Source organism: Macaca nemestrina, chromosome 10 (assembly GCF_043159975.1).
Source record: "Macaca nemestrina isolate mMacNem1 chromosome 10, mMacNem.hap1, whole genome shotgun sequence".
NCBI classification, from domain to species: domain Eukaryota; kingdom Metazoa; phylum Chordata; class Mammalia; order Primates; family Cercopithecidae; genus Macaca; species Macaca nemestrina.
The window spans coordinates 143060780-143087856 of NC_092134.1; the positions used below are offsets into that span (position 1 = coordinate 143060780).

The window sequence follows — 27077 nt, forward strand, 5'->3', positions numbered from 1 at the left end:
TTAGCTAAAACTACTTGGCTGCTCTATTAGAAGTTCCCTTTTTGTCAAATTTTTCTCAAACATGTTTCTGCCTCGCAAGGAGCCCCAGGTATTCATGAGGTAATGGAGTACCTAAGAGGCCTAATTTTGTGGACACACTATGGTAAAATATAATTTTGGGGTATTAACTTCTCAGCTTCTGTCTTTAAAAAATAACCCCATAAGAAGTCATTGCCTATCTCTAGACATCCCAGTTGTTTGCTCTCATTTAAGCCAAGAAAGCTCTTTGGTTTGCTTTTATTCTAGGCTTAATGTTTATGTAACCTTAACATTCCCCAATCTTGTTTCCTACAGGTAGACTGGGTACAATGTGATGGTGGCTGTGATGAGTGGTTTCATCAAGTTTGTGTGGGTGTATCTCCAGAAATGGCTGAAAATGAAGATTACATCTGTATAAACTGTGCAAAGAAGCAGGGGCCAGTTAGCCCAGGTCCAGCACCACCTCCTTCCTTCATAATGAGCTACAAACTACCAGTGGAGGATCTGAAAGAGACCAGTTAGCAGATGCTTGGTTAGTTTGGGACATGGGGGGAAATGGACCACATTGAGACCTTAGTCATCAAGTAGAGTGGTTTCTATCCACTTGGAATGTTGCTTCCAAAGATGAATGGCCTTCAGAGAAAGTCCTCCTAGTGCTGGCTTCCTCTCTGCGTGGACTCTGGGGGCTACATTCTCTGTCAGCGTGTCTATGCAGAGGGTGTCTTCTTTGGTGCAGCAGCCAGTGGTTCATGTCTCCTTTGAGTGTGGTTCACTGCATTAAGGCCAGATGCTTGACTGAGCTCTAGGGTGGCTGGTTAGTATTAACGCATTGGTGTGCTCACAGGGCATGTAGGGTGTGGCTTTTGTCCAGCTGATAGTAGTTAGAGACTTACAACTTAGGAGCAGCACCAACTGAAGGTGCTAATTGCTTGGATCACCTTCACTGGGATAGTTGGAGAGGGATTGGAGTACCACTCTCCTTCCACTGTTACCTGGTACTTAATGCCCTAAAGATACAACTAGGAGTAACAGGGCCAAAGTTATTTCTGTTAGACGTCAAGGAATGGTATCACAGTCTATTGACATCAGCTATTTGTGCTTGTTTGTGCTAGAAGAACACCCCAAATAGGAGAACCTCTCAGCTGGGGCAGGTCACCTTATCTTTGTAAGGATGAGGATGTCATCTAGATCAGAAATCGGACTAGATTGGATTCTGGGGAGAAGAACCTACTACAAGGCAAGGAGCCGTTTTTTGGCATTGAAAAGTCTTGCTGTCTTGGGTCTACATTTTAGGGAAGAGCAGGTACATGGATTCAGGCCTCTGCCACAAAAAAAAGAGAAGAAGATGACGACGATGACCAGTCATACTATCTTACTGAGCCACAGTGATGCATGCTTTTCGGGGAAAACTTCATTCACAGTATTCCAGACACCAGGCTTCAGGCATGGCCATGAGCAAGACCAGCAAATAACAGCTTTTTGCCTTGCAGCCCTGACCCCAATGTCTGCTGTTTCCAACACTGGCAGTTTCTAACTACGGCCCGCAGCGGATGCTGTTGAATAACGCCATGGCTTCCTCAGAGGATGCGGGGTTGTAGTACCTCTGGGTGATGAAGTTATTTTAGTAAATCCATTTTTAAAAAGAAAAAAAAAGGACTTGTTTTTACTTTTTTCTAAATGTCTCTGACTACTGACTGTTCTATAAATAGATTATTTTTCCTTTTTTAATATACATATATGAATATATAAATATATATATTTACTGTTACCAGCAGCATATGACAGAGTTTCAACATCAAAAATCCATTTGGGGGCTTGCTTTTTCTTTTTTGCTTTAAAAAAAAAAAATCCCATTCCTTCCTTGTAGTACAAGGAGTTAGCACTCCCTCCTCCATCCCAGCCTGACCAGATCTTCCATTTTGCTTTTGTTCATATAGATAATTATATGTCCTTTGTATGTTGGGACTTGTTCCTGTCTGTTGGGAAACTTGGTCTCACTCTAGTCTGTGCTGGCTGTTTTTTCTTTTGTGTGTGAATGTTTGAAACTATGGTGCTGTGTCCTCTTCCCTCCTGTTGTGTTCTCTGTTCTTAAGATTTTAGGTAAGCTGTATGTAAACTCTTAGTAGAAGGGGACTAATTTTTTTTAAAGGACAAAAAAAAAAAAGACTAAAAATAGTGTTTTGTCATCACTGTCTGTCTGGTGTGTTTATTTTGGTTTAAAAAAATCTGTGGTTTGACTTAAATTCATCAGTTTTCCTTTTAAAGGGGGGATTGGGGTGGACCTAGCAACGGCTTATAGTCTCCTTTTCCCTTTTTGCCCCAGTCTCTTTTAAAGAACTGTCTTCTAGTAACTAGAAGTGAAATGTACTGTCCAGTTACAGTTTGAGTGGGTATGAGATTTAACTCAAAAGGCATCTTACAAAAAAAAAAGAAACATGTTTTCTTATAAAATCCAATTTATGTAAATGTTTTCTCTGTAGTTCATACTACCTACTTTTTATTCATTCTTTCCTTAATACTGTATAACCTTTTGAGTGTTTTGACTTGTCCAGAGGTTTGTTAGTGTTGCTGTGCATGTGTCTTGAGGTCTCATCTCAAGTAAGTATGTGTATGATCCAAGATTTCAGTGGATATTGCAAGGCAACTAATGAACCGATTTCATAAGTTTTCCTTTTGCCAAACTAACGATTATCAATTAAGAATTTCCTCTGGTTGATGTTATACAAGAAAGCACAATATTTTTTGCCTTTTGGTCTTCTTTGTAAAAGTCTTCAGATACTTGTGGGTTAAAAATTGAATGTAATGTTAAGTGACAGATGCCTGGAATACATTTACAATTTTTATTTTTCCTTCCTAATCATCCATTAACTAGTCCGCCATCAGTGGAGAGTCATGAGGATGCTGAAAAAGTATGACTAGCTTCCTGTTACCTTCTGACGTTTTGAAACTTAAATATGTCTTTTCATTGATACTGTGGGATTTTCTTTATTTACTTGAAAGTCATGGAGGATTTGGTATGACTTGACCACAGGTTTAGACCAAGGCTGAGAAGAACAGAAGGGAGAAATTAATGGCAAAACAAAAAAATACACAAATCTGCAGTTTTGGAATTAATGAAACAAGATTGATCTATTTAAAGAAATGTTGGTGTTCTAATACAAAGCATTATTTTCACTTAGAGAAAATTATTTACAACGTGCTCTCTTCTGTATTGTAATATTTTGTATTAAGACATGATTTAAAATGTCTTTCTACCCTTCTTATCTCCTCTGAACTGCAACTGAAGTTGCAATTCTTCATCATTAGTATTTTAACCTTGGCAAAGGTTATAGAAAGAAAAATGGGAAAATGGTAGGCCTTTGGTATTCTTAAAAGCTAAGTCATTAGAACTATGCAGATCCCCAAGTTTAGAAGTACAAATGTAGCACTAGTAGTTAGCTTTCTAGCTGGGGGAGAAGACAGGAGATTTTCCTTCCACAGATGTTTGTTTTGCTTCCTGATACGTACCGCAGCAAAGCCATGTTGACGTGTAGATGCGGGGCTTCCTCACTAAGCTGCTGCACACCAGCTTTGCCTGCATGATTCAAATTTGTGCCTCAGAAAAATTATAAATTATTGCATGTCATACTCTGAATAATTGAAAAGGCAAACATTAAACCTGTGATTGCCCACAGTGTACTTTAATAATAAAAAACATGGCAGCCAGCTGTACTCCAGTGCAGTGTAGTCAGGAGGCTGAAGTGGGAAGATTGCTTGAACCTAGGAGTTTGAGTCCTGCCTGGTCAACGGTGAGACCACGTCTCTCTCTCTCTCTCTCTCTCTCTCCCTCTCCCTCTCCCTCTCCCTCCTTTTTTTTTTTTTTTTTAAAGAAAGGACAAAGGCTGACCTGTAAGATTAGCATGATTTTACCTGTGCTTTACTTCTGTTCTTCTCTACTTTTGTCTTTAGTAGGTGTCCAAAAAATGTCTTTTTGTGCTGCTTAATTTTTGGATTCTGGATGCAATTCAGTGCATGTAAAGAAACTACTTGCTTGTCAGTATTTTAATTCTGTAGTACATTTGTGTGAATATCAACCAGCACTTACAGTAGGAGAATGAAAAGAAAAACTGAGAAAGCCTCTCTTTCAAAGGATGGGATAATCCACTTTTTAAGGGAGAAAGTGACAGTTTGGAGTGGGATTTGAAAAGTGTAAATGGTGGAAAAATTTGAGCTGTTGAAGTCCCACATATAACCAGATTTGATAAAGTTTCACATGTGGATTAGCTTCGTGTGTGTAGAAGGTGCTTTTATAGCAGGTCCTTAAATACTCCTTTTGAAATTCCTTTTTTAAAAAAATCATACCATTACTTCTTTGGATATGAATGTCCCAAGTGGTATCTCATACTGTAGTATGAGGAGGAATGGATGTTAATGTATTGTTTTGAATTTTGGTCTTCTCTTGTCCTGGATCATATCCAGTCACCACTATGCAACAAATGATGTGCACTGGGCAAGGATATGATGGGTTATTCAAACTGTATCTTGCTTGTTTTTTCTTTTGCAGTACTCCAAGTGGTCTAAACAGGAATGTCTTGTAAACCTCAAGACTCCCTATTGATTATTCCCTTACATATTTATTTACAATTTATCAGGGTAATTGGTGGTGCCTTATGAAAAGCATAACTTGATTTCTTGATCTTTGAGCATGTTTTGTGTTTCTTCTGTTTTCTGAAAGAATATTAGATATGGTTGATTGCATTACATCTAAAAGATTTAAAAATTATGTGTATGCTCAGGTTCCCCACACCCACACCCACCCCTACCCCCTGTCATTTACATTGGTGGCAACTTTAAATGGTAACTAAGTAAAAGTACATTTTGGTAAGGAGTATTGATAATCCTGAGGAAAACTAGTGAGTATATGGGAGCCACCTTTAACCTGTGCCAAAGCAGTTTCTAATTTCATTTGCTCTCTAACTGCAAAATAAAGAACTGAGCTGAAATAATTTGATCAGTGGTGTGATTAGCCTATTATCATTGCTGAGAATAGTGTTTTTGGAGTGTGAAGTGATTCCTGAAGATTTCACCTGCCTTCTGTTTCCAGCAAGAATCCAGTGATGACCAACACATTTCCTCACCTTTGGTTCTTGAGAAGTTTATCCCTTTGCAACAAACCATTAATAGGGAAGACAAGGAAATGCTTTCCTTTTCTCTTTGGCTTCTTAACCAATTCAGACCCCAAGTTACTTCAGAGAAGCAAATGGCACCTTTTCCCCATTGCCAAGGATCCTAGCTTATGCAGATATGAAGGACAGATCATTTCTGAAAATGTTAAGACTCTGCTTGCTGTGAACTTGGCCTCAAAACAGTTTCATGAAATGTGTAACTCTCTATGTGTATGTTAGGAGGAGGGTTGGTGGAAAGAGCAGGGGCGGGGAGGGAAATCTGATTACCTCCTGGGAAATAATTTTCTTGCCAACAAAAAGATACACTTGAAGTTTCTTAAGGTGGCAAATCCATTAAAAAAAAAATTGTGTTGGACTCTCCCAGTTTAGATCAAGTATTTCTTGGGGGTCTTGACATTGTGGTTGATACCAGTAAATGAAAGATCCAGAACATTTTCATTTAAAGCTCAACCATTAATTGGAACATGGTGAAACATTTTACACATTATAAAAGTAGGGAACAGTACAAAAGAATGCAATCAAATACTATATTATGTAAATAAACTAGAGTGATTTTGGAATTTCACTCTCTTCACTCCTTCTCACTTGTTTGTTCTTTGAAGTGTATTTCTACCTTGGTAGGAAGAAAGACTTGATTTAATCTTTCCTTAAAGATCCATGAAATTTCTTTATTAGGCAGAACTTCTCCCTAGCCTTATCTCTGGAGCTAGGTTGTGTATCTTGTCCGTGGGGGGAAGAAGGCACCACCAGAAGCAGCTTTAGAAATGGCTTGGTGGTCCCACCTTGTGTTAAGGAGCCTTTTTGAAGGTGTCAGGGACATAGGATGAAATCAGAATTTTCTTTAGTTTCAAAAAAGGTTTTCAGAAGCCCGGATGAGAACCTTAGAATTACAGAATGTAAAGAACACTGGATTTAGGAATAAAATAATCTGGGTTTTAGCTCTATGTTTGGCCCCTTATGTGAGTTGCTTATCTATTGTGGCCCTTGGTTTCCTACCATATGCAAGTTAGTCACAAAGAAACAAGTTATAGCCCCTCCCCTTGACAGGGTAAGACGTAGATGATTTCTAAGGATGTTTCTTCCTAAAAAGGTTATAGAATTTAAAGATGACAACAGAGGCTGTATAGTCCAAATCCCCATTTAATGAGAGAAAAATTGGGCACTCCTGAGGACAGAACATACAGTGTCTGTCCTATCTCTTGGAAAAATCTAAGTATTGGTCACTAACATGTATCGGAGCTTGCCTATAGTCTTCCCTCTGCTGGGGTCTGAATTTTGCGGCATTTTCGAGCACTTTCCCTTTTGCCGTGGGACTAGCATATCTGCATCTCTCTATTCCATTCAGTGCTGAACTCCTGGGAGGTAAGGTGAGAGTGTTAGACACATTTTGACAAACCTAGCCTAACCGTTCCGTCATCTGTGGGCCCCTTCCCTCTGCCAATTCTGCTGCTCTGTTGAGACCAGCAGCTTTAGTCTTTCTGACCTAGCCCTGCCATCTCTAACTGGGGCTAAACTTCACTGAGACACAAAACAGCATATCATTCGTGTTCTCTTTCGTACCTTGAGTAACAATTCAAACTCATGTCACCTTGGTCACTTCCCAGGACTTGTTTTGTCATAGAAGCATCTCGTTCCAGAGTTCAGTTGAAACACTGAGAGACTGGTTTGATTCCCTTTGCTTCTCATCCGGATAATGCATTGCTGCCATCTGAAATAAGCCCATCCAGTCATCAGGCCTCAAATTGCTACCTGTTTTCCTCAATTCGTTTTACCGTTGCTGCCGTCCTTGCCAGTTCTTTGCATTATAGAGATTTTCATTCCCTATTCCTTTGTAAATATGCTTTTCTGCTTTTTCATTAACTGGACACGGACTCTCCCTCAGCCGTACTTGCCTTAGGACTCTTTCAAGTGCAGAGTGTTCGTCTTCTCACTTTTCTGCCGGTGAATGGATGGACTACAGGGTCTGCTGCCCCTGTGTTCTTGATTCCACTGCTACACCGTTGTTCTTCTGTCCCGAGGCTTCTGCTGTTCAGCTGCACCGTCTGTCGTCCTCACCGCCATCTCTGGTCACTCCCCTTCATTTATGGAAGGGACTTTGATGATTGATGGGCATCTCTTTCCCCAGTGCTGCCATCATTCTGGGCAGTTTCATTAGTCATGGATGACCTTAATTTCTGGACCTCCATCTCCACTAGTCATTTTCACTCCATTTAGCAAACCAGTTTTAAGTCAACACTTTGGACTCATCAGAAATTTATTTTCTGAAATGTAGAATCGATAATTCTATGATTTTAGTGTCCTTTAATTTCTTCCTCTCAGTATACAGTATACTTATTCTTTGACCTCAAGAAGCCTCCAGTTCCTTAACCAACCTTCTCCACCCCCCCCACCCCCGTTTGTCAGTTTACTCTGGCTTTACCGCTTCCCCGTTTAGCATCGACTGTGGCCTGTCGCTCTGGCTCTGCAGAAACTTATCCCTGGATCAGTTTGGCTGTCTGACTTCTTTGCTTTCATGGGCTGCTGCGTACTACTGAGTATGTACCAGTGGTTGGTGGCACCACAGATTCTGACTTCTTTGCTTTCATGGGCGGCTGCGTACTACTGAGTGTGTACCAGTGGTTGGTGGCACCACAGATGGACTCGAGTAGGCAGGTGCTTGAAGCAGTTCAGCAGCCCTGGCCGTCCAGCAACCTCTTCCATTCTTAAAGACTTTCAGATTTTCACCTCTTGTCAAATAGCCTGTCACCTCTGCTGCCTCTGCAGAGGCCTACCCTCCTAATGGGTAAATTGAAGCTAACAGGAGAGCTGCTAAGCTTCTTCCTCAGTTATCTATATCATCATCCTCATCTGTCCCAGAGGAGGGATCTGTCCTGTGGTCAACACTATGAAAGTATAGGTGAATGAGCTAATCAGTGAATCCAATCCCATTGTAACTCCTTAGAGACCTTGTTCTGTCAGTCAGCCCTTTATCTTCCGCATCTTTCATTTAGCATATAATTTCAAGCTCTGTATTGAACAGGAGAGCTCAACTCCTATATGTTTTCCCTTGTGTCTCTTTTCCTGTTCTCTTCTTCTTCTTGAAATGCTACCTCTTCAGAGGCCCCCATGTTTTCTCTTGCAATGGCCTGTTCTATTCCATTAGGGGACTTTGCCATATATGGCATATTTGTGTAAAAGTTCCACGAGAGCCTAGGTTTTGTTTCCGTTATCTCTCCATATGCAGCAACTAGAACAATACTATGCATAAACATTCAACAGATAACTTGAAGGAATGCTGTTTCATGCCTTCGTTCCTTCCTATACATTATTGCTCCCCTGTTGTTCTCTGTTTGGACTGCCATAACCTCATCTGCCTTTTCTCCTTACTACTTTCTCATTCTTCAAAATTCAGCTCATCCCCAAATTCCTCTGAGAAGTTCTTCAGGTTACTCCTCTCCATCTCATCTGAGTTAGATGTCCTTTCTTGGAGCTCTAATAGCGTTTAGACTAGACACCGGTCCTCAGAGTGAGGCTTCTGCATGGACAGCATCACCGTCATCTGGGAATTCATTAGAAATGCAAACTATGAGGCCCTACCCTAGACTTTCTAAATCAGAAACTCTGGGAATGGGGCCAGCAACCTGCATTTTAACAAGCCCTGAAGGTGACTGTGATGCATGCAAAGTTTGAGGACCACTAGAACATAGTCCCTGTAGAATATATCTCCAGGATCTGACACAACACACAGAACAGGATTATTGTGAAGATCTTCCTTATAAAGACCTGAAGTTTATCTTCCTGTAGCCTCATCCATCCTAGTTGAGCATATGAAAAACTAGTTCAGTTGCATCTCTGTTCGGCAGCCTTATAGCATTTGAGGATAGCGGTCATCTCTACTTCTGCACCTCTCGTCCCCAACTCCTCTGGTTTAATATCTTTTTTTTTTTCTCATGTGCTCTAACTTTGAATCCCTTCACTTTCCTCATTGGGCTTCTCTGGACAATTCCAGCTTACTTCATATCCATCTTAAATACATATTCAAAATACCCTTTTAGCTTTTAACCTACAGCTCTGAAAGGTGGAACTATACATGTCTATAATCACCCCAGCAAGACAGAGTTCACAATGAACATAGAATTCCATTTGTACAGTTGGAGGTGTTCCCAGGTGGGCGGATTGCTTGAGGTCAGGAGTTCAAGACCAGCCTGGCCAACATGGCGAAACCTCGTCTCTACTAAAAATACAAAATTTAGCCGGGCGTGGTAGCGCCTGCCTGTAATCCTAGCTACTCGGGAGGCTGAGGCACGAGAATCAATTGAACCCAGTAGAGGCGGAGGTTACAATGAGCCGAGGTCACGCCACTGCACTCCAGCCTAGGTTTCGGAGGGAGACTCTGCCTCAAAAACAAACCGAACCTGTCGCTCCCATCCTAGACCAATCTAATTGCAAGTATCTCACAGGGAGCCCAAGTATCAATGTTTTTTTGTACAGCTTTATGGAGGCATAATCTACATACCATAAAATCCACTTATTTTAATACATGATTTTAGCAAATTTAAAAGAATTGTGCAACCCTTACCACGTCATAGAAACTTCAGAATGTTTCCATCACCCACAAAGAAACTTCATGTCTCTTTGGTCAATCCCTGTTTCTACTCCCAGCCCTAGGTGACCATTAATCTGAGTCTCTCTAGAGTTGCCTTTTCTAGACCTAAACATCAGGATTTTGTTTTCTGCAGCCAGAATTGAGAACCGTAGTTCTAAATGCATTATGAGAGACAATGATTTTTAAGGATTATGTATAATAAGTATGTTTTACATATTTTCATATTTATGACTCCCATCCATACAGTGAATGCATCTATCACCAGTAAGACAAAGATCATTAATTTGATAATGGAACTTACTAGACGATTCTATTATTTTCCTTTTCTACATTTTAGTATCATATTCAAAATGGCCTCCCATTCTCTCCCCAGGTTATTTGAAAACATCTCCAGTCTGCTTTTTTCCCCTTTAGCTCATAAATGAATAGTGCTGGATGATATCTTAGGAGCATTTTCCCTGAGATAATGTCTTCGGTAATGATTGCACGTATTGGTGTTGATTCCATCCTTGAAGTTATTTTCCTTTATCTTTCTCATTGGTGTTTCTTCACTAGAGGTTTTGCTGTCTGATTAACTTATCTGCCAAATAAATGGACTTTTGCTTCATAGGTACACAAACATTTCTAAAACTTTTTTTGGAAAATATATTTCTTTTTTTAAAAAACAAATAACGCATGCACATTTAAAAAAAAAAGAAAAAATATCCCAAAATGACCAGTTAAGATTTACTTTCAGACAACTCCGTGCATATTTACATATGCTTCTATACAACCATGTACACCTTTGCGTAAATGAGACCACACTCTACGTACTGCTTTGTAATTTGCTTCTTTCACTTAATACTGAGAACATTTGTACGTGACCATAGATATAGATTTGTATTGTTTTTAATGGCTGTATAGTTTTGCATTATACTGAATCTTAATGATGTTTAAGAGCTATGTATATTGAGGACATTATTTCTTTGTTTTGTGTTGCAAATTTTTGACCATGTTATTAGTCTTTTAACCTTATTTATAGTTTTTTTTTGTTATAAAAGTTAAGTTTTATGATGTAAACTTAATCTTTTTGATTTTATAATTCCTGGTTTTCCTGATGTGCTTAGAATGACCTTCCCTACTACAAGATAATAAAAATACCTCCATGATTTTGCTTAAAACTTTTATTCTTTATATTAAATCTTTGTTACATCTTGAATTGATTGGTGTGAAGAATGCCAAGTTTCTTTATTGCTCTGTTGACTACATTTCTTAAGTTTCTTAAATGGTTTGCGTGTCTATGCATGTGTACATATGGTCATTCCAAAACCTCTAATATGCAAACACACTTTACAAATGTGTATACGTTCAGTATTTACTCTATTTGTTATCTACTGCTGCATAACAGTATTACCACAGACTTAGCAGCTGAAAGCAACACACATGTATTGCCTCACAATTGCTGTGTCAGAAGTCAGGGCACAACTTTGCTGGTACCCTGCTTCAGGGTCTCACGAGGCTGTCATCACAGTGGTGGTCAAGGCTGTGTCATATCTGAAGTGTGAGGAAGAATCTACTAAGCTCATGTGGTTGTTGGCAGCCTTTAGTTCCTTTTGGGTCATCGGAATAAGGGCCTTAGATTTTGGTTGGCCACTGGCCAGAGGTCAGCTTCAGTCCCTCGGCCTCTGCGCTTTCCCAACATGGCCACTTGCTTTCTCGAAGCTAGCAAGATCAGCTTACAATCTTACGTAACGTAAACGTGTATGTATAATCACATACATCCTGCCACCATTGCCCTATTCCATTGGCGAGAAGCAAGTCCCAGGTCCTGCCCATGCCAAGAGACAATCAGAAGGATGTGAGCACCTGGGGAGGCAGGGATCGCGGAGGCCACCTCTGATTGTGTCTGCTGTCCTCACAGAATGTGCTGCGTCATACAAAGACTGAAGTGCCTGAGAGCATAAGCGAACTTCCTTAGGCTTAATATAGGCTGGTGCAAAAGTAATCGCAGTCAATCGCAAAGACCACAGTTAGTTTTGCATCAACCTATAAAAGTCGCTCTATCCATACTTTCCTATTCAAGTTAGATCAAAAAAGGTAAGTGTAATGTCTTTCTTTTTTAATGCTCATGAGAAGAAATGCAGTAACTTTTTACACTTGGGCTAACATTTTATAAGACTGCTGCAGTTTGAAGTATTTATAACTGCCCTTTGGCCAATATCCTGCATTCAGTAGAACAAATTTACTTCTTAGGAAAATAGAAATCTCCAAATCTTGTCAACCATGTTCTGGGTTCCTTAACTACTGATTCTCCTCTGAACACCCTCCAAATGGTTCATATCCCTTTTAATATCTATGCAAAGCGTTCTCTTAGTCTTCAAATTACAATTCTGTCTGAAAGAATCAGATCTTGAATTTTAAAATGTATAGTATCCACAGTGTTAAGTATCTTTATGAATTTGTTTCCTCTCCATACATTTTTCTTCTACAGCCTGTGCTCTTGGAAGCTGTCAGCAAAAATTGGTGTAATTTCCATCCAGAAATGGAAACGTGAGGATTTCCTCATCATTGAAATTTGTCCTTTCCTGTGCATCACAAGAATCTCCGTTTTGTTCCTAGGGATGGATGCATGGGGGTTTTGTAAATTGGTAGTACGTGTGGTATGACAACATAGGAGCCAAGAGAAGAAACCGAAAGCAGAATTCAGAGTTTTAAAGTATTTCATCCCAAGTTTGTCAACTAGGAAGCAATGATTTCTTTCCAAGGTAATGATATTGCCATCGCTGCTATTGACAGGTGACTCTTCAGACTCGTTTACAACGCGGGAAGGGCGTGGATCCGTGCTGGTTCTGTGTGTTTGTTTCACAGTTCTTGTTTGGAAGATGTTTAATATTCTAATTGCTGTAGGTTCTGTGGATTAATACATACACATCTTAAGTCATGTCTAGAATTACATAGCCCTAAGATTCTCAGGTATCCTAACGTCAACTTTTCTGTGCTTCTGTTACCACTAGGATAGTGTCTACACATTTCTAAAAGATGGCCTGCACACACACACAAAAAATGTATTTTGGAAATATGTATAGATTGCCTAGTTCTATCCTGGTTTTCTAATATTATGAATTCAGTTACCATTGTATGGCAAATTGTGACTGAGTAAAGATTTTTCTCATTTTTCAGATGGTTATAGCAGGAGGTATTAAAGCTCTAGGAGATGACAAGTGGACAGGACAGAGCGAGAAAGAAATGGTGTGCTGAGTTCACCTGAAAGCCTCAGTTCCCAAGCTATTTCTTTACTAAACTGTGTTTTTCCAAAGTTGTATCTGCACCCTCTCTGGTTTGCAAAGAGGGGACAAAAGAGGGAAATTTTATACATATAAAGTCTAAAGAAGAGAGATCTGATACCTAAGGTCAAGGTATAGGGAAGGAATAGTATATAGTGTTAGAATATTTTGATGGGTAAATATGAGAGGTTATAGAAGTTGGAATGAAATGTGAATGTCAGTGTTAGAGCCTGCCTAACAGAAATTGAAGTAGACAACAATCCCCCTTCTTCCCCCCTTTTCAAGTCACAACAGCCCTGCTTTTTTGGCTACAGAAAGCAGCTGAGGCTCAATCCCAAAGCAGCAGCAGGTTCTGGTCCAAAGTGCAAACCAAAAGAAGCAGCAGGAGGGGTGGAACAGAGTCATTACCAAAGATTGAGTACAGAATAAAGTGATCTACGAAAACGAGCATGGAAGGGCGTGCTACAGGCTAAAGCCAGACTCAGGAAGGCCTGCTGTGAGGGAGAGGAAATCTACAGCCCGGCGTGGGAGAAGAGAACCATGGGCGCAGAGTAAGTGGGAAGACGGAACAGTGAGTGACCCCGGCCACATGACTCAAGGCAAAGCCATACTTTACCATTTCTTTAAAGAACCAGCGTAGGTTCCTAGCGCAGAAGCTGGCAAGGATTCCTCTTGAATTTGTGTTTGAAAAATACCCTCAGATTGAAATTACTAAACAAGATGGTAGTGTTTCTGGTTACATGGAAAGCTGAGTTCAGGGACGGATCTAGATTTTTGTAGATACTGAAGCTTAGACAATTCGCGGAGGGTCCTCTTTATGGAAAATGGCACAAAATTAATAATTCAAAACTAGGTACAGGGGATTGGAAGGCACCCATGCAAGGGAGGGGCCCCAAAGCTTATGTTGTATTAACTGCAAGGTAAATCTGCTTGAGTGGAACAGAAGGAGCCCGGGCAGACAGATGTCCAGATCCTACGTGTGTCACTTCGTAGCTTTGGAATCTTGGGCAATTTAGTTTTCCTGTCTGTGAAACTCAATTTCTTACCCATAAAATAGGGATAATGCCAGTCTTTCTGGCTTGTCAATAAAGACTAAATGAGAGATGTATGTGAAGGTGCCTAGGGTGTGCCATAACTGCTAATATGGATGACTTCATGTGGTGCTAAGTTTTGGAAGGATGATTGTTGATGAAAAGTGAGTATCGGCCGGGCGTGGTGGCTCACACCTGTAATCCCAACACTTTGGGAGGCTGAGGCGGGCGGATCACCAGGTCAGGAGTTCGAGACCAACCGGGCCAACATGGTGAAACCTCGTCTCTACTAAAAATACAAAAATTAGCCGAGTGTGGTGGTAGGCTCCTGTAATGCCAGCTACTTGGGAAGCTGAGGCAGGAGAATCACTTGAACCCGGGAGGCATACATTGCAGTGAGCCAAGATCGTGCCACTGCACTCCAGCCTGGGCAACAAAGAGCGAAACTTCATCTCAAAAAAAAAAAAAAAGGAAAAAGAAAAGTGAATATCGATTATTCTGGTCATTATTGTTTGGAACTCTGATTCCTGGAGGTTAAGGAAATGTTTAAAGTATCTGCTGAGAGAGCTAAGCACTCCTAGGCTTTTATCTGTATTCAGGAGATGGCAGATGGCACTCTACTGTCTTCAAGAAGCTTACAGACTAGAGGTGCGAGTCTGGGCTATCATTATTGGCTGTTGGAATTGGGAATATAAGAACTCTTGGAATAACTAGAGTTGCTGAAGAAAGAGCTGTGGCCAGAGCAGTTAGAAGAGGGGTGATCAGACCAGCAGTCTCTTTCTTTCCAAGGCTGAGATCGGCTGTGGAAGACTCAGAGCTGACGTGAAGCCTGGGGATGGCCCAGTCTTACTCTCTCGTTTTATGCATGAAAAGCAGAGTCCTAGAAAGGCAACATGGATTGCCCCAGATTATGTGGCTGATTCAGGTCATATCCAGGACTAGAATTTTGGAGTTCTTCCTACCAGGTGATACATTTTTTTCATCACACTGAACTTGGCTCTAACTCATTCTCCTTTTATGCCCCTTCTTTAGTTTTCCTTCTGCATTGTCCATGTAGCAGAACTCTATGGAAGGCCACCCTGGTCCAACAGTCAGGCTGTGGGACCTTCTTCAGGCTGCTTCTGCCTCTTAGTCTGACATGTAGGTAGAGCTCTCTCCGTTGCTGATTTCTCCATTGGTGGAAACTGCAGAGCTGAAGCGAGCGGTACTAGCAGCCAGCAGGCAGGCAGCAGAAAGGGCCCGCGAGGGAGCTTTGGACACCAGTGCTTGACAGGGATGTTTAGAACCTGGAGAGCTTCCAAAGGAGAGCAATGAAAACAGTGGGTGGGGGTGAGAAGGAAGAACTCTTAGGAAAGATAAAAGGGTTTCAGATTATTTATCTTGGAGAAGAGAAGGCTGAGAGTGGCTTTGAAAAGGAGTTTCAGAGATAAGGCCAGCTGTACTACATCTTCCCTGAGGATAGACTAAGAAATTAGCTAACAGCAGCAATTAGGCTACAGAGCTTTTCAAATTTAGCTGCCTCTTAGAGACTTCCAGAGAGCTTTTTAAAAAATCTCGATGTTCCAGCTTCACCTCAGAACAATTAGAATCTTCTCTTCAGGAGTGGGCATTAAACATCGGTAATTTCTTTAATGTTTCCCGGGGTAGCCAACATGTATTTCTGATTCAGAAAATTTTAAATTTTAATCTTATGGAATAATTGGGAGGAAAATTGCCCAATGATGTCAAACTATGCTAGGAAAAAAATGCTTTTTTTTTTTTTTTTTAATGGAGGGAATAGGGGTAAGATATAACAAGAGTGGGAAAAGTTGGGATTGGGCTTAGTGTGAAGGAGGAGAATATAGGTGAGAGGTGGTGAAAACCCATGGCCAAGGCCTTGAGAACAGGTACAGGTGCCTTCCGCCCACTGCAGTCACCACTTTCTGTTATGTCAGTTCACTTCTCTGAGTGCGTGTGGCTGTCATGGCTGGGAAGGAGAAAAGAAGCCCCTGACAGCTGGGAATCGGACTGACATTGTCGATCAGGCTTTGTATTGCTGGGAGCTGCCCTGGTGTTCGTTCTCACATACCAACGTCAGGCAGGGCCACTCGGTGATCATGGTGGATCCAGACACAAATAAGATCACTCTATGATGATATCTGAACAAAGACAACAACGTGAACATCGTCCAACCCACACAAATGATCAAACATCCGATGCTGGCTAACACAAGTGACTGCTCCTTCCTTAACAATCACAGCTTTTCGCTTCACTTCGTTTTTCCTGCTTTCTAGATAAAATCCATTAAGAAACCCAATTATAAAATTACTCCTCCTTCCGCACAGCATCCGATCCAAAGCAAAGCCCGGCTTCCTGAAGCCTCCTCAAAATCACCTAATATGAATTCATCCAATAACAAGTCCTCAGTGACACCCTGTGACTGAGACACCTCACAGTTGACATTGTGTGCACGCTCCCTTGTTGCCATGAGTAACGAACCCAGCTTGTTTAACTGTAGGTGTGTTCCTCATGGTCTTTGGCTCACAGGCATTGACGCCACACAGTTTGAGCAGGCCCTGTCTGTTTCTTGTTTGGGGAAACCAGGACGGATGAGAGCTGTCATGTTTCCCACTCATGGGAAACAGTCGCGTTTTCCTTCTGGGTTCCCTCCCTCTCTCTGGGCTGAGACAGAGATGAGATTCCGGCCACACTTGGCATTCCACATCAGTCAGCCGCATGACCAGTGCATCAGTAGATTTTGCTCATCACAAATAACGTCCTGCAGTGGTGTTTAAAAATGTTTAGGATAAAAGACTGTCCAGAGATTGAAGTTGCTTTTTTTAAATGTTGCCACTCTGCCCTCACCCCTCACCACAGCTTGATGGTGTCAGGGCGTCTCCGTTCCCTCAGAACCCCTGCTCACTAACTGTTCATCAGGAACTTCCCACTGAGACTAGTTACATAAGGGTTGCAAACTCTGTGTACTCTGAGAGTCGGACAAGAAATCAGGGAAACAGGGATTGGAAGAAACTGGATAAAATTGGAAAATAACTGCAACTACTTTTTCTAGAGTTAAAGACAAAAGGTATGATTTTCCTTAATAGGGAGGGCAGACTAGTAGAATTGTGGAACACATTGGGATGGGAAGAGAGCCTTCTGATTAGATTTTTAAAGTATTCTTCAGGTCTGATGAGATTTTCAGTGAAAGCAACCTTTTTCTTGTCATTTTCATTGTTCACCTCTTTCCTGAGAAAGTTATATTTAATCCCACGGGCCAGCAATAGCCAAAATAAACAGTACTAGAGTTGTGCTTTTTAGTGTTTCTCTTGTCTTTTTTCCTCCACCTCTAGACTTAAAGTATAGATAGCATGGTAGCTATAAGTAAATAATGGACTTTAGAATTCTACAAACCTGAGTTCAAATCCTGGGTCTACCATTTACTAGTTATGTGGCCTAGCAAGTGATTTAATTATCTTTAAGGCTTTGTTTTCCTATCTTTAAAATGATCTTGTCAGTAATTCTTGTGTCATAGGTTTGTTCTGAGGATAAAATGAAATGGTGCCTGTATAGCACTTAGCGCCATGCCTGGCACGTTTGAAATGCGCAGCAAACGTTAGTAATGGTAATGGTTGGTGTTATTAATATTCTTTGTCGTAAGTCTTGTTTCTTTCGGACGTTGGGTCTGATGTGGTGGCTCACGCCTCTAATCCCAGTGCTTTGGGAGGCTGAGGCAGGATTGCTTGAGGCTAGGAGTTTAAGACCAGCCTGGGCAACATAGCAAGACCCTATCCCTATAAAAGATTAAAAAATAATTAGCTGGGCATGGTGGTAGTCCACGCTACTGGGGAGACTGAGTTGAGCGGATCCTTTGAGCCTGGGAGGTTGAGGCTGCAGTGACCTATGATTGTGCCGTTGCACTCCAGCTTGGGCAATAGAGTGAGACCCTCATCTCAAAAACAACGAAAAAAGAAAACAAATTGGAGCTTATAGAATTTAGGTGAATTATCCCATCTGGGATCAAACAGAAAGGTCTTCAGAGTTTTTAGTGACCTCTCTGGTTTCTGCATGTAACATCCCAGAACTTTTCACAGCAGGGTCAAGTACTTGGGCTGTAATAGAGTATAAACAAAACAAAAAAAAAAAAAAGAAAAGAAAAAACTTTATTTTAGACTTACAGAAAAATTGCAAAAATAGTACAGAGAGCTTCCATCTTTCACTCAGCTTCCCCTAATGTTAGCATCTTTCACAACCATGGTACAGTTGTTGGAACGAGGGAATTAACGTTGGTAGGGTACTAGTAAACTAAAGACCTTATGCAACTTTCACCAGTTTTTACATTCATGTCCTTTTCTATTCCAGGATCCTATCTAGGATCCCATTCAGGACCCCACATTGCATTTGGTGGTTGTCATTTTCCCTTAGTCTCCTGCAGCCTAAAACACTTCCTCAGTCTTTCTTGTCTTGTCTGTCTTGTCTTTGGTGACACTTTTGACACTTTTGAAGAGTAGTGATCAGTAATTTTGTCAAATGCCCCTCACTTTGGGTTTGCCTTATGATTCTTGTGATTGAACCACACTTTTGGCAAAAGAATATCACAAAAATGTTGTGTCCCGCTTAGTACATCATATCCATGCTTCATGATACAGATAGATATTGATGTCTTATTACTGGTGGTGTTGACCTTGGTCATTTGGTTAAGGTGGTTTCTGCCTGGCTTCTCTACTTCAAAATTACTATTTTTCCCTTTGTAGTTAATGCATATCTTGGGGGAGACACTTTGGAATTGTAAAAATTCTGTTCCTCCTTGAACTTTCACCACCAATGTTAGCGTTCATTGGTAGATCTTGTCTGCAACAATTACTATAGTGGTGTTTGTCTAGTGGTGATTTCCTAGTTTTCTCTTTCCTTCTACATTTATTAAGATTTCTTTTTCTTTTTTTTTTTTTTTTTTTTTTTGAGACGGAGTCTTGCTGTCACCCAGGCTGGAGTGCAGTGGCCGGATCTCAGCTCACTGCAAGCTCCGCCTCCCGGGTTTACGCCGTTCTCCTGCCTCAGCCTCCCGAGTAGCTGGGACTACAGGTGCCAGTCACCACTCCCGGCTAGTTTTTTTGTATTTTTTAGTAGAGACGGGGTTTCACCGTGTTATCCGGGATCGTCTCTCGATCTCCTGGCCTCGTGATCCGCCCGTCTCGGCCTCCCAAAGTGCTGGGATTACAGGCTTGAGCCACCGCGCCCGGCCAAGATTTTTTCTTCTTTTTTTTTTCTTTTTTTTTTTGAGACGGAGTCTCGCTCTGTAGCCCAGGCTGGAGTGCAGTGGCCGGATCTCAGCTCACTGCAAGCTCCGCCTTCCAGGTTCACGCCATTCTCCTGCCTCAGCCTCCCGAGTAGCTGGGACTACAGGCACCTGACACCTCGCCCGGCTAGTTTTTTTGTGTTTTTTAGTAGAGACGGGGTTTCACCGTGTTAGCCAGGATGGTCTTGATCTCCTGACCTCGTGATCCACCCATCTCGGCCTCCCAAAGTGCTGGGATTACAGGCTTGAGCCACCGTGCCCGGCCTTCTTTTTCTTTGAGTTGGGGTCTTGCTGTGTTGCCTCAAACTCCTGAGCTTAGGTAATCCTCCCACCTCAGCCTCCCTGAGTAGCTGAGATTACAGGTGCACGCCACCATGCTCGGCATCCTTCTATATTTATTTATTGGAATTCAACTGCCAAGGAAGAATGATCCTTTCATTCCTACTTACTAACGTATTGGTTATATGTATCAGCATGAACTTATTAGTGAATTTTGTTCTTTGGGCTACAATACCATACTATCATTATTCATTTTGTTGTTCGAATGATTTCAGTTATAGCAAGCCATAATTTGTTTAGTCTGTTCTACTTGCTGTTTTCTTTTCTTTCAGTGTGATATTCGAAAAGGGATCCAAAAGGTCAGCAGGTTCCTGACTCCTGCAGTTAAACAGAACTACATCTCTTAATTTAAAAGTCTGCAGAGGAGAACCCACCACTTCCTTTGCCACCTTGATGTTGCTCAGAAATGTTTATTCCACTCCTTGTAGAGTCAAACAATTTTTGGGAGAGCATATCATGGCGTACTGTCATTTAAACATACCTGGGATGAACTTGGTACGAACCAGACCTCCTAGGCCTGCTTTTTGCGTGGCTCACTTCATTTTATACAGTCCTGTTGTGGGAAGTGCAGCCTTCAGTATCCTCACTAACAATCTCTAGTGAGTCTTAAAACTTATGCAGTCTCTTGAGTAAGAACTCTTGAATACTAATTCTGGTGTTACTTGTTTTCAGGTTTCTTGACTTTGCACCCAGCAGACCAAAGGATGATGGCAACGTGAGGTAGATGCAAGGCTAGTCACGCCTGTTTTGTGTGGAACCCCAGACAGGAAGTTGTGAGGGACTGTCACCAACATTTATCTACCAGTGGTTCTCAAGCTTTTTGTTGTTGTTGTTTAACTTTTGTCAACCTAAGCAGGACAAAAAACCTACCATAGCCATTCTCACTTTATAAGGGAAAAAGAAATTGGGGATAACAAAGATTTGGAGAGGAATAAAATAGGAGTCAGTATGTGGTAACATGGCAGCAGTTATGTAAAAACAAAAGAGTTGGTAAGTAAAGCCAACATTCCTTAATACAAGAGCAGCAACTTACAGCCAACTCAGGATAAGCCTGATGATGTCCTTATCACTGACAGTCTTTCCTGGAAACTGGAAATTGCAACCATTTGCATATATGAGGACACAGAAGGGGCTGTGCAACATGGCCAAAGGCCGAATGGTATCTGAGAAAAACCGAGTTATCTGGTAATTTTAGATTACAGATGCCAAAGTTTATGATGCGTAGTAGGCCATTGGCAAGTACCACTCAAGGATGAGTCAAAATGGAAGTCAAGAGCCCTGCTTTGAAGATGGTCTTTTTTTACGCGAGTTTGTAGGCTGTCTCAGGACCCTTTTGGTTTATGGCTTTAGATGGCTCAATCTAACAGATGAAAGCTTGAAAGGGGAGAGGAACAGGGTAGCTGAAACATAAGAAGAATAATTTCCAAGAAGCTTCTGGGAGGCTCTCCAGGTATTGCCACGCAGTGTTTCCTGTCCCTGCCCCATGCCCTTAAGTCAGATGAGGGATGCAGGAAATGGAAACTACCTTAGACTCTTCGATTCATCTTTCTTTCCACACCTCTCTGTCATCTCAAGATGTCTGTGTCACCTCACTTACCCATTGCCCCATCCCCCCCTAACTCATTCTCACCGTCTGGCCAGAGCCCAGCTTAGCTCAGGGGTTCCCCAGTCCTGTCTCCCTCAAGAAGACTTCCCTGCTCACTGTGAATAATCCCTTAAGGATGAATAACAGCTACCATTTACAGTGAGTCACCGTCTCCTGAAATCTCAAGCTGGACAGTCACCTATGTAGGACTCAGACCCCACACTCTCCGGTGTCAAAGTCTAAGCAGGTTCCCTGCATGCACTGTGCTTCGGCACGTGGCTGAGGTGGGACTCTGCCCTGTCCTAGACTCCAGGCTGAAGGAACTGCTCTCACAGCCGCCTCTGTGGGCTGTTCCTGCAGAAGAACGAAGCTCCCTGGATGACCTGTGCCTCGTGCTCACTGCCAGCTCCTTCACTGATGACAGCTTTAGGGCTTTGCTTTATTTTAAACGTTGGCACTTCCTTTTCTCTACTGATTTAAAAAATATTTTAAAATTATAGCATATTATTTAAAAATCCAAACAATATTGATAAAGTGGGGGAAAAAACTCCCTTACTGCCATCTCCTGATGTCAGTTCCACTCTACAAAAGTAATTACTATTAACCATTTAGTGAAAATTTTTTCAGACTTCTTCTGTGTGTATAAATGTCTGTGTATGTTTGGGAAGTTTTTCTGACATCTCCAAGTTCTTTATCTATGTATCTTTGTTCTAAATCATCGTCCATTCCACATTGCAAGCTGCAAAACGGTAAGATAAATGTATTTTTAAATTAATCTACACAGCACCTGACCAAAGGAACCCCTATTCTTGATGGATTTATAGGAGCACTTGTGTTGGAGACAGGGGTGGGAGGCAGGATCCCTCCAGAGAGACCCTGAGCTCACCAGGTGGGAAGCGCACATGAGCTCTGGGGAAGAGACCATGCTTCATAAGCTCACCAGCAACTGGCCCGACCTGCCAGGGTGTGCACACTCCCCAGACTGCGGAATCACTCGTGTGCGGGTTGCCCGGTGGCCGAGGGAGGGGAGGGGAGAAAAGTGGAGGGGGAGGCACAAGGGTGGAATGTGGGCTGGGCCAAGTTTAGAATTACGAGTGCCACAGAGGCTCCTGGAACCACACTTTAAATAGCCGGCACCTTCCCCTTCCCCCTCAGATAATTCTCCTCCCCGACTGGACCTCTGGCGGCAACTTCAGTAAGGTTCGAAATGTTTTCTCTTTTTTTTTTTCTGTTTCTGGGTCTGAGTCTGCAGGTTGGTGGGATCCATGGGACTTACAACCAAAGGACTTTTTTCTCACCCTCTCCTAGAAAATATGCTTCTGACATTTATGTGTGCAAATGCCAAGATTATATGCTACTTTCTTGACTTTCTGCAACTTGGGTGGCTGTTGACTTAAGTGACAATGTGATTTGGAAAGAGAGCGCCCTAGATTGAGAGGAAAGACAGTTGGATTTAGCTCCAAGAAAAATCAGATTTAACTCTGAGAAAAGAGAACAATGATCAACTCTTTGACAGGACTGAAAGAAGACAAAAATTTGAGTACCTGTTATTCTATTAAGTGCGTATATATATATGTATATTTCCTCTTTTAATTCTTATAGCTAAGTATATCCTATCATCCCCAGTTTTACAGATGAACAAACTAAGACTCAGAGTCATTCATTAACTTCTCTGAAGTCAGACATTGGTATGAGAAAAAATGAACCTGGTCTCATCTGACTCTACAGCTCATGGCCTTTCAGACACAACACGCTACGTCTGAGAAGCAGCTCTAATGGGGCTAAGGGAGCCAGGAAAGTGCTACTGTTTCCCCCAGAGTCTGGGAGGTGGAGAAGGGAAGGTTTTCCATCACCAGGAGGGATCCATCCGCTGGTAAAGGGAGGGGAGGCCTCCAGCAAAGTCAGTACCTTGACAACCTTCCCGAAAGGACCCGGGAGCCCTCTTGGGACCAGTTACTTGGGTTTCTCCTTTGTAGAAAGGAGCTCATTCCCTAATTTATCAAATAAAAATAGATACCTGCTGTTCCCTGACTTTCTTTTTTCTTTTCTTTTCTTTCTTTTCTTTTTTTTTTTTTTTCGAGACGGAGTCTCGCTTTGTTGCCCAGGCTGGAGTGCAGTGGCGCGATCCCGGCTCACTGCACCTGGTTTCATCCACCTCCTGGTTTCAAGCGATTCTCCTGCCTCAGCCTCCTGAGTAGCTTGGGTTACAGGTGCCAGCCACCACACCTGGCTAATTTTTGTGCTTTTAGTAGAGACGGGGTTTCACCATGTTGGCCAGGCTGGTCTCAAACTCCTGACCTCAGGTGATCCACCTGCCTCAGCCTCCCAAGTGCTGGGATTACAGGCGTGAGCCATTGTGCCCGGCCTGTTCTCTCACTTTCTGACTTCCTGGGTCAGAGCCAAAGGAGAATCTGTGGCCAGAAGAGGTTACTGCTGAGAAAGTTCTGTTAACATGAACTTTGCTTGAGGGTTAGAAAAAAGTCCGTCTGCCTACTTCTCCAGAAAAGAAGCCACTCTGCAAAATCAAGGCAGAGTCATTAGAAGATGCGTTTAGTAGACATGCCAGTGAACCCAGGCAGCCATTGTAATCAAAGGGCTGGGACTGAAAGAGCAGGGTCAGATGGGTTGAAGTCCTGGCTGTGCAGTTCACTAGCTACATGGCAGCAGCAGTCACATCGTTGAACCTCTCTGAGCTGCAACTTCCTTATTTATAAAGTGGAGGTAGTAATGCTTACATCTCAGGGTTGCTGTGAGAACTAAATGAAATGAATGCATATGAAGTGCCTAGTCTGTAGTAGTTGCTGACTAAATGGGAGCCACACCCAGTCATCCTCAATCCCAGTAGTCTGGAATGGGCCACTTCTGACAGTGAATGGTTAAAACTGTGGCTTTTTAGTTTATGTCATCTTCTCTACTGTCACAGACTCCACTTGTCACCAGAAAAGAAAAAGCACATAGCTCATCTCTCCCTTCTGCTGATTTCAGAGAGACATACAATTCCTGGTCCCCTCAACTCTCCCCGTCCTTTGACAGGATTTTTTTTTAAACTGGCTTTTATTTTTATATTACAAAAGTAAAACATTTTTTGTTGTAAATGTAGAAAATATAGATAAGGAAATATTCCTATAACCCAGCTGCTGAAAGAAAAACATTTTGGGCCGGGCGCGGTGGCTCATGCCTGTAATCCCAGCACTTTGGGAGGCCGAGGCGGGTGGATCACAAGGTCAGGAGATCGAGACCATCCTGGCTAACACGGTGAAACCCCGTCTCTACTAAAAATACAAAAAATTAGCCGGGCGTGGTGGCGGGTGCCTGTAGTCCCAGCTACTTGGGAGGCTAAGACAGGAGAATGGCAGAAACCTGGGAGGCGGAGCTTGCAGTGAGCCGAGATAGCACCACTGCACTCCAGCCTGGGCGACAGAGCGAGACTCCGTCTCAAAAAAAAAACAAAACAAAACAAAACAAAACAAAACATTTTGGTGGCTATCCTAATCTTTCAATGCCTATAAATACTTTCTAAGATATTTGTCAAGCATGATCATATTGTACGTACTGGGTTTTACTATATATTGTGAGCATCCTTTTGTGCCGATACACTTGTTTCTGTAACACAGGTTTTAATGATTATATATAGTAATTCATTATGTAAATGTGCCATAATTTATCAACATATCTAGCATTTTTGACAATTTATGTACTTTCTGATTTTTCACTGTTATAAACAATAAATATCCTATGCTACACCTTTCACTCACAATCACAATTATTTCCTCAGGGTAAATTCCTGCAAGGGCAATTGGTGGCTTTGAGGACATGTGAAATCCCATCCTTTCCACGTGTCCCAGCATAGAGAGTAAAGAGATGGAAGCACGTGCTAATCCCGGCGAGGCTGACTGTAGGGTGGCAGGGAGAATTTAGACAGCACAGCGGCCCGTGAACTCCTCCATGTCTACAAGCCTCAACCCAAGAGGGCCTTGTAGTGGAAGCAAAGGCCGTCCTTCAGCACCAACACTTTCCTCCTGAAACAGGAAAGGGATATATACGCTCAGTAGCTGTCACCCAGCTTCCACCACTGAGAAGTGCTAAGGAGGACACGGTCTGCAGGGAAGGGCATAGCATTCGCCTTTTCCAGGGCACTCATCCCCTTATGGATTTGTTGGAAGAGGAGGAGGAGGGGTTTCCTTCTGGGGTTCCCAACAGTAACAGGGCATCCCACTTGTTTTCCAGGTGGGATGGATAGCAGGGCCTCAGGCACAGCCAGTAATGGAGAGACAAAGCCAGTGTATCCAGTCATGGAAAAGGAGGAGGAAGAAGGCACCCTGGAGCGGGGGCACTGGAACAACAAGATGGAGTTTGTGCTGTCAGTGGCCGGGGAGATCATCGGGCTGGGCAACGTCTGGAGGTTTCCCTATCTCTGCTACAAAAATGGGGGAGGTGAGAGCCCTTGTGCCGCCCCACCCACTCCTGGAAGGACGATGCTTCCATCTCCTGCGCTTACGGCCCCTCCGGGGAGTCCCATAGATGCATAGGATTCTGGAGTTGGAAGGACGCTTAGAGGTCATCCAGGACTCTCTGTAAGAAACTAAGACCTAGAAAGATGCGTGACTGGCCGGGCGCGGTGGCTCAAGCCTGTAATCCCAGCACTTTGGGAGGCCGAGACGGGCGGATCACGAGGTCAGGAGATCGAGACCATCCTGGCTAGCACAGTGAAACCCCGTCTCTACTAAAAAATACAAAAATTAGCCGGGCGAGGTGGCGGCGCCTGTAGTCCCAGCTACTCGGGAGGCTGAGGCAGGAGAATGGCGTGAACCCGGGAGGCGGAGCTTGCAGTGAGCTGAGATCCGGCCACTGCACTCCAGCCCGGGAGACAGAGCGAGACTCCGTCTCAAAAAAAAAAAAAACAAAGAAAGATGCGTGACTATCCCGTGACTATCCCAGGGCTTTTTCTATTGTAATGTGGCATCGTAGAAATGTGAGCACAAGCTGGAACCAGGTGGAGGAGAGTTTGGATCCTGGCCCTGCTGCTCACCCTCTGTGTGATCTTGGACAAGTTACTTAAGCTCTCAGAGCATCAGTTACCGCTCCTGCAAATCGAGATAATAATGCCTGCCTTTCAAGGTTGTTGTAAGGATTAGAGATAATGTGTGTAAAGAACTTAATAAATAGTAGCTTTGTTGATGATGATGGCAATACCAAACTGTTCTGTGGTCTTGAGATTCCCCAGCCTTGGCCTGGTGTCTTTTTCTGACTCTGCTGGCAGGGGGAGGTTCCCTAAGCCATCCCTTACCCAACCCCTTCTAGTATAGGCTCTCTTTTTAAAAATTTCCCAGTACAAATGTGTGCGTGTTGCAGGGAGAGCATTACCTCCAGCTCTTCACTGTGTCATCACTGGCTTCTCATTCACCTCTCTTCCAGCTGCCTGGGGTAATTCTGCTATCCCCGCAGCAGTGACAGAAATTTTGCAACCACTAACCCACATTCAGGGAATTTTGTATTTCTGTGGGAAGCCCCAGAGGGATTTTCCCAAGTACTGGAGCGTTCTGGGTGACCAGTGGGCTAGGAATAGCTCCTTGCTTATGGGTAAAGCTGATAGGGCTGGGGTTCCCAGGTCTGATTTGGTAGTGAGACTGCAGCCAGGCCTGGAGGAACGTGGAATACAGAGGTGGGCCATCAGGGAAAATGATGAGAGGAGTGGCAAGTTCATGGGCCACAGGATTTGAGGTTCTTTAAAGCAATACCTACCCTTTTGCAGGTGAGTAAGAGCTGCCAAAGGCATCCAGCTTGAGTCTCACAAGGATTTTAGAGAAAGAAAGCCTTCA

General features: G+C 42.7%; 2 protein-coding genes across 16 annotated transcripts in view; both read left to right on the forward strand.

Annotated features, from left to right (window-relative positions):
* LOC105463806 (lysine demethylase 5A) overlaps window positions 1–9638 on the forward strand; it is a 101012-nt gene extending 91374 nt beyond the window's left edge. The window contains exon 28 of the mRNA XM_011711127.3: window positions 334–9638. Within this exon, the coding sequence (XP_011709429.1) occupies window positions 334–540 (207 nt within the window). The 3' untranslated portion in view covers window positions 541–9638. The remainder of the gene's footprint in view (window positions 1–333) is intronic.
* A 156-nt stretch (window positions 9639–9794) lies between these two features.
* The window catches only part of LOC105463805 (solute carrier family 6 member 13), a 56489-nt gene continuing 39206 nt past the window's right edge, over window positions 9795–27077 (forward strand). For 6 of the 15 annotated variants that reach the window (XR_011609467.1, XM_071072386.1, XM_071072392.1 and 3 more), the window contains exons 1-5: window positions 9795–11844; window positions 12367–13582; window positions 19946–20168; window positions 20346–22458; window positions 25486–25692. Coding sequence is in view for 13 of the 15 variants with exons in the window: in XM_071072393.1 (XP_070928494.1) it covers window positions 25491–25692 (202 nt within the window). In the remaining 2 variants the exon portion in view is untranslated. The other 9 variants (XM_071072387.1, XM_071072394.1, XM_071072390.1 and 6 more) reach the window with 6 other exon arrangements.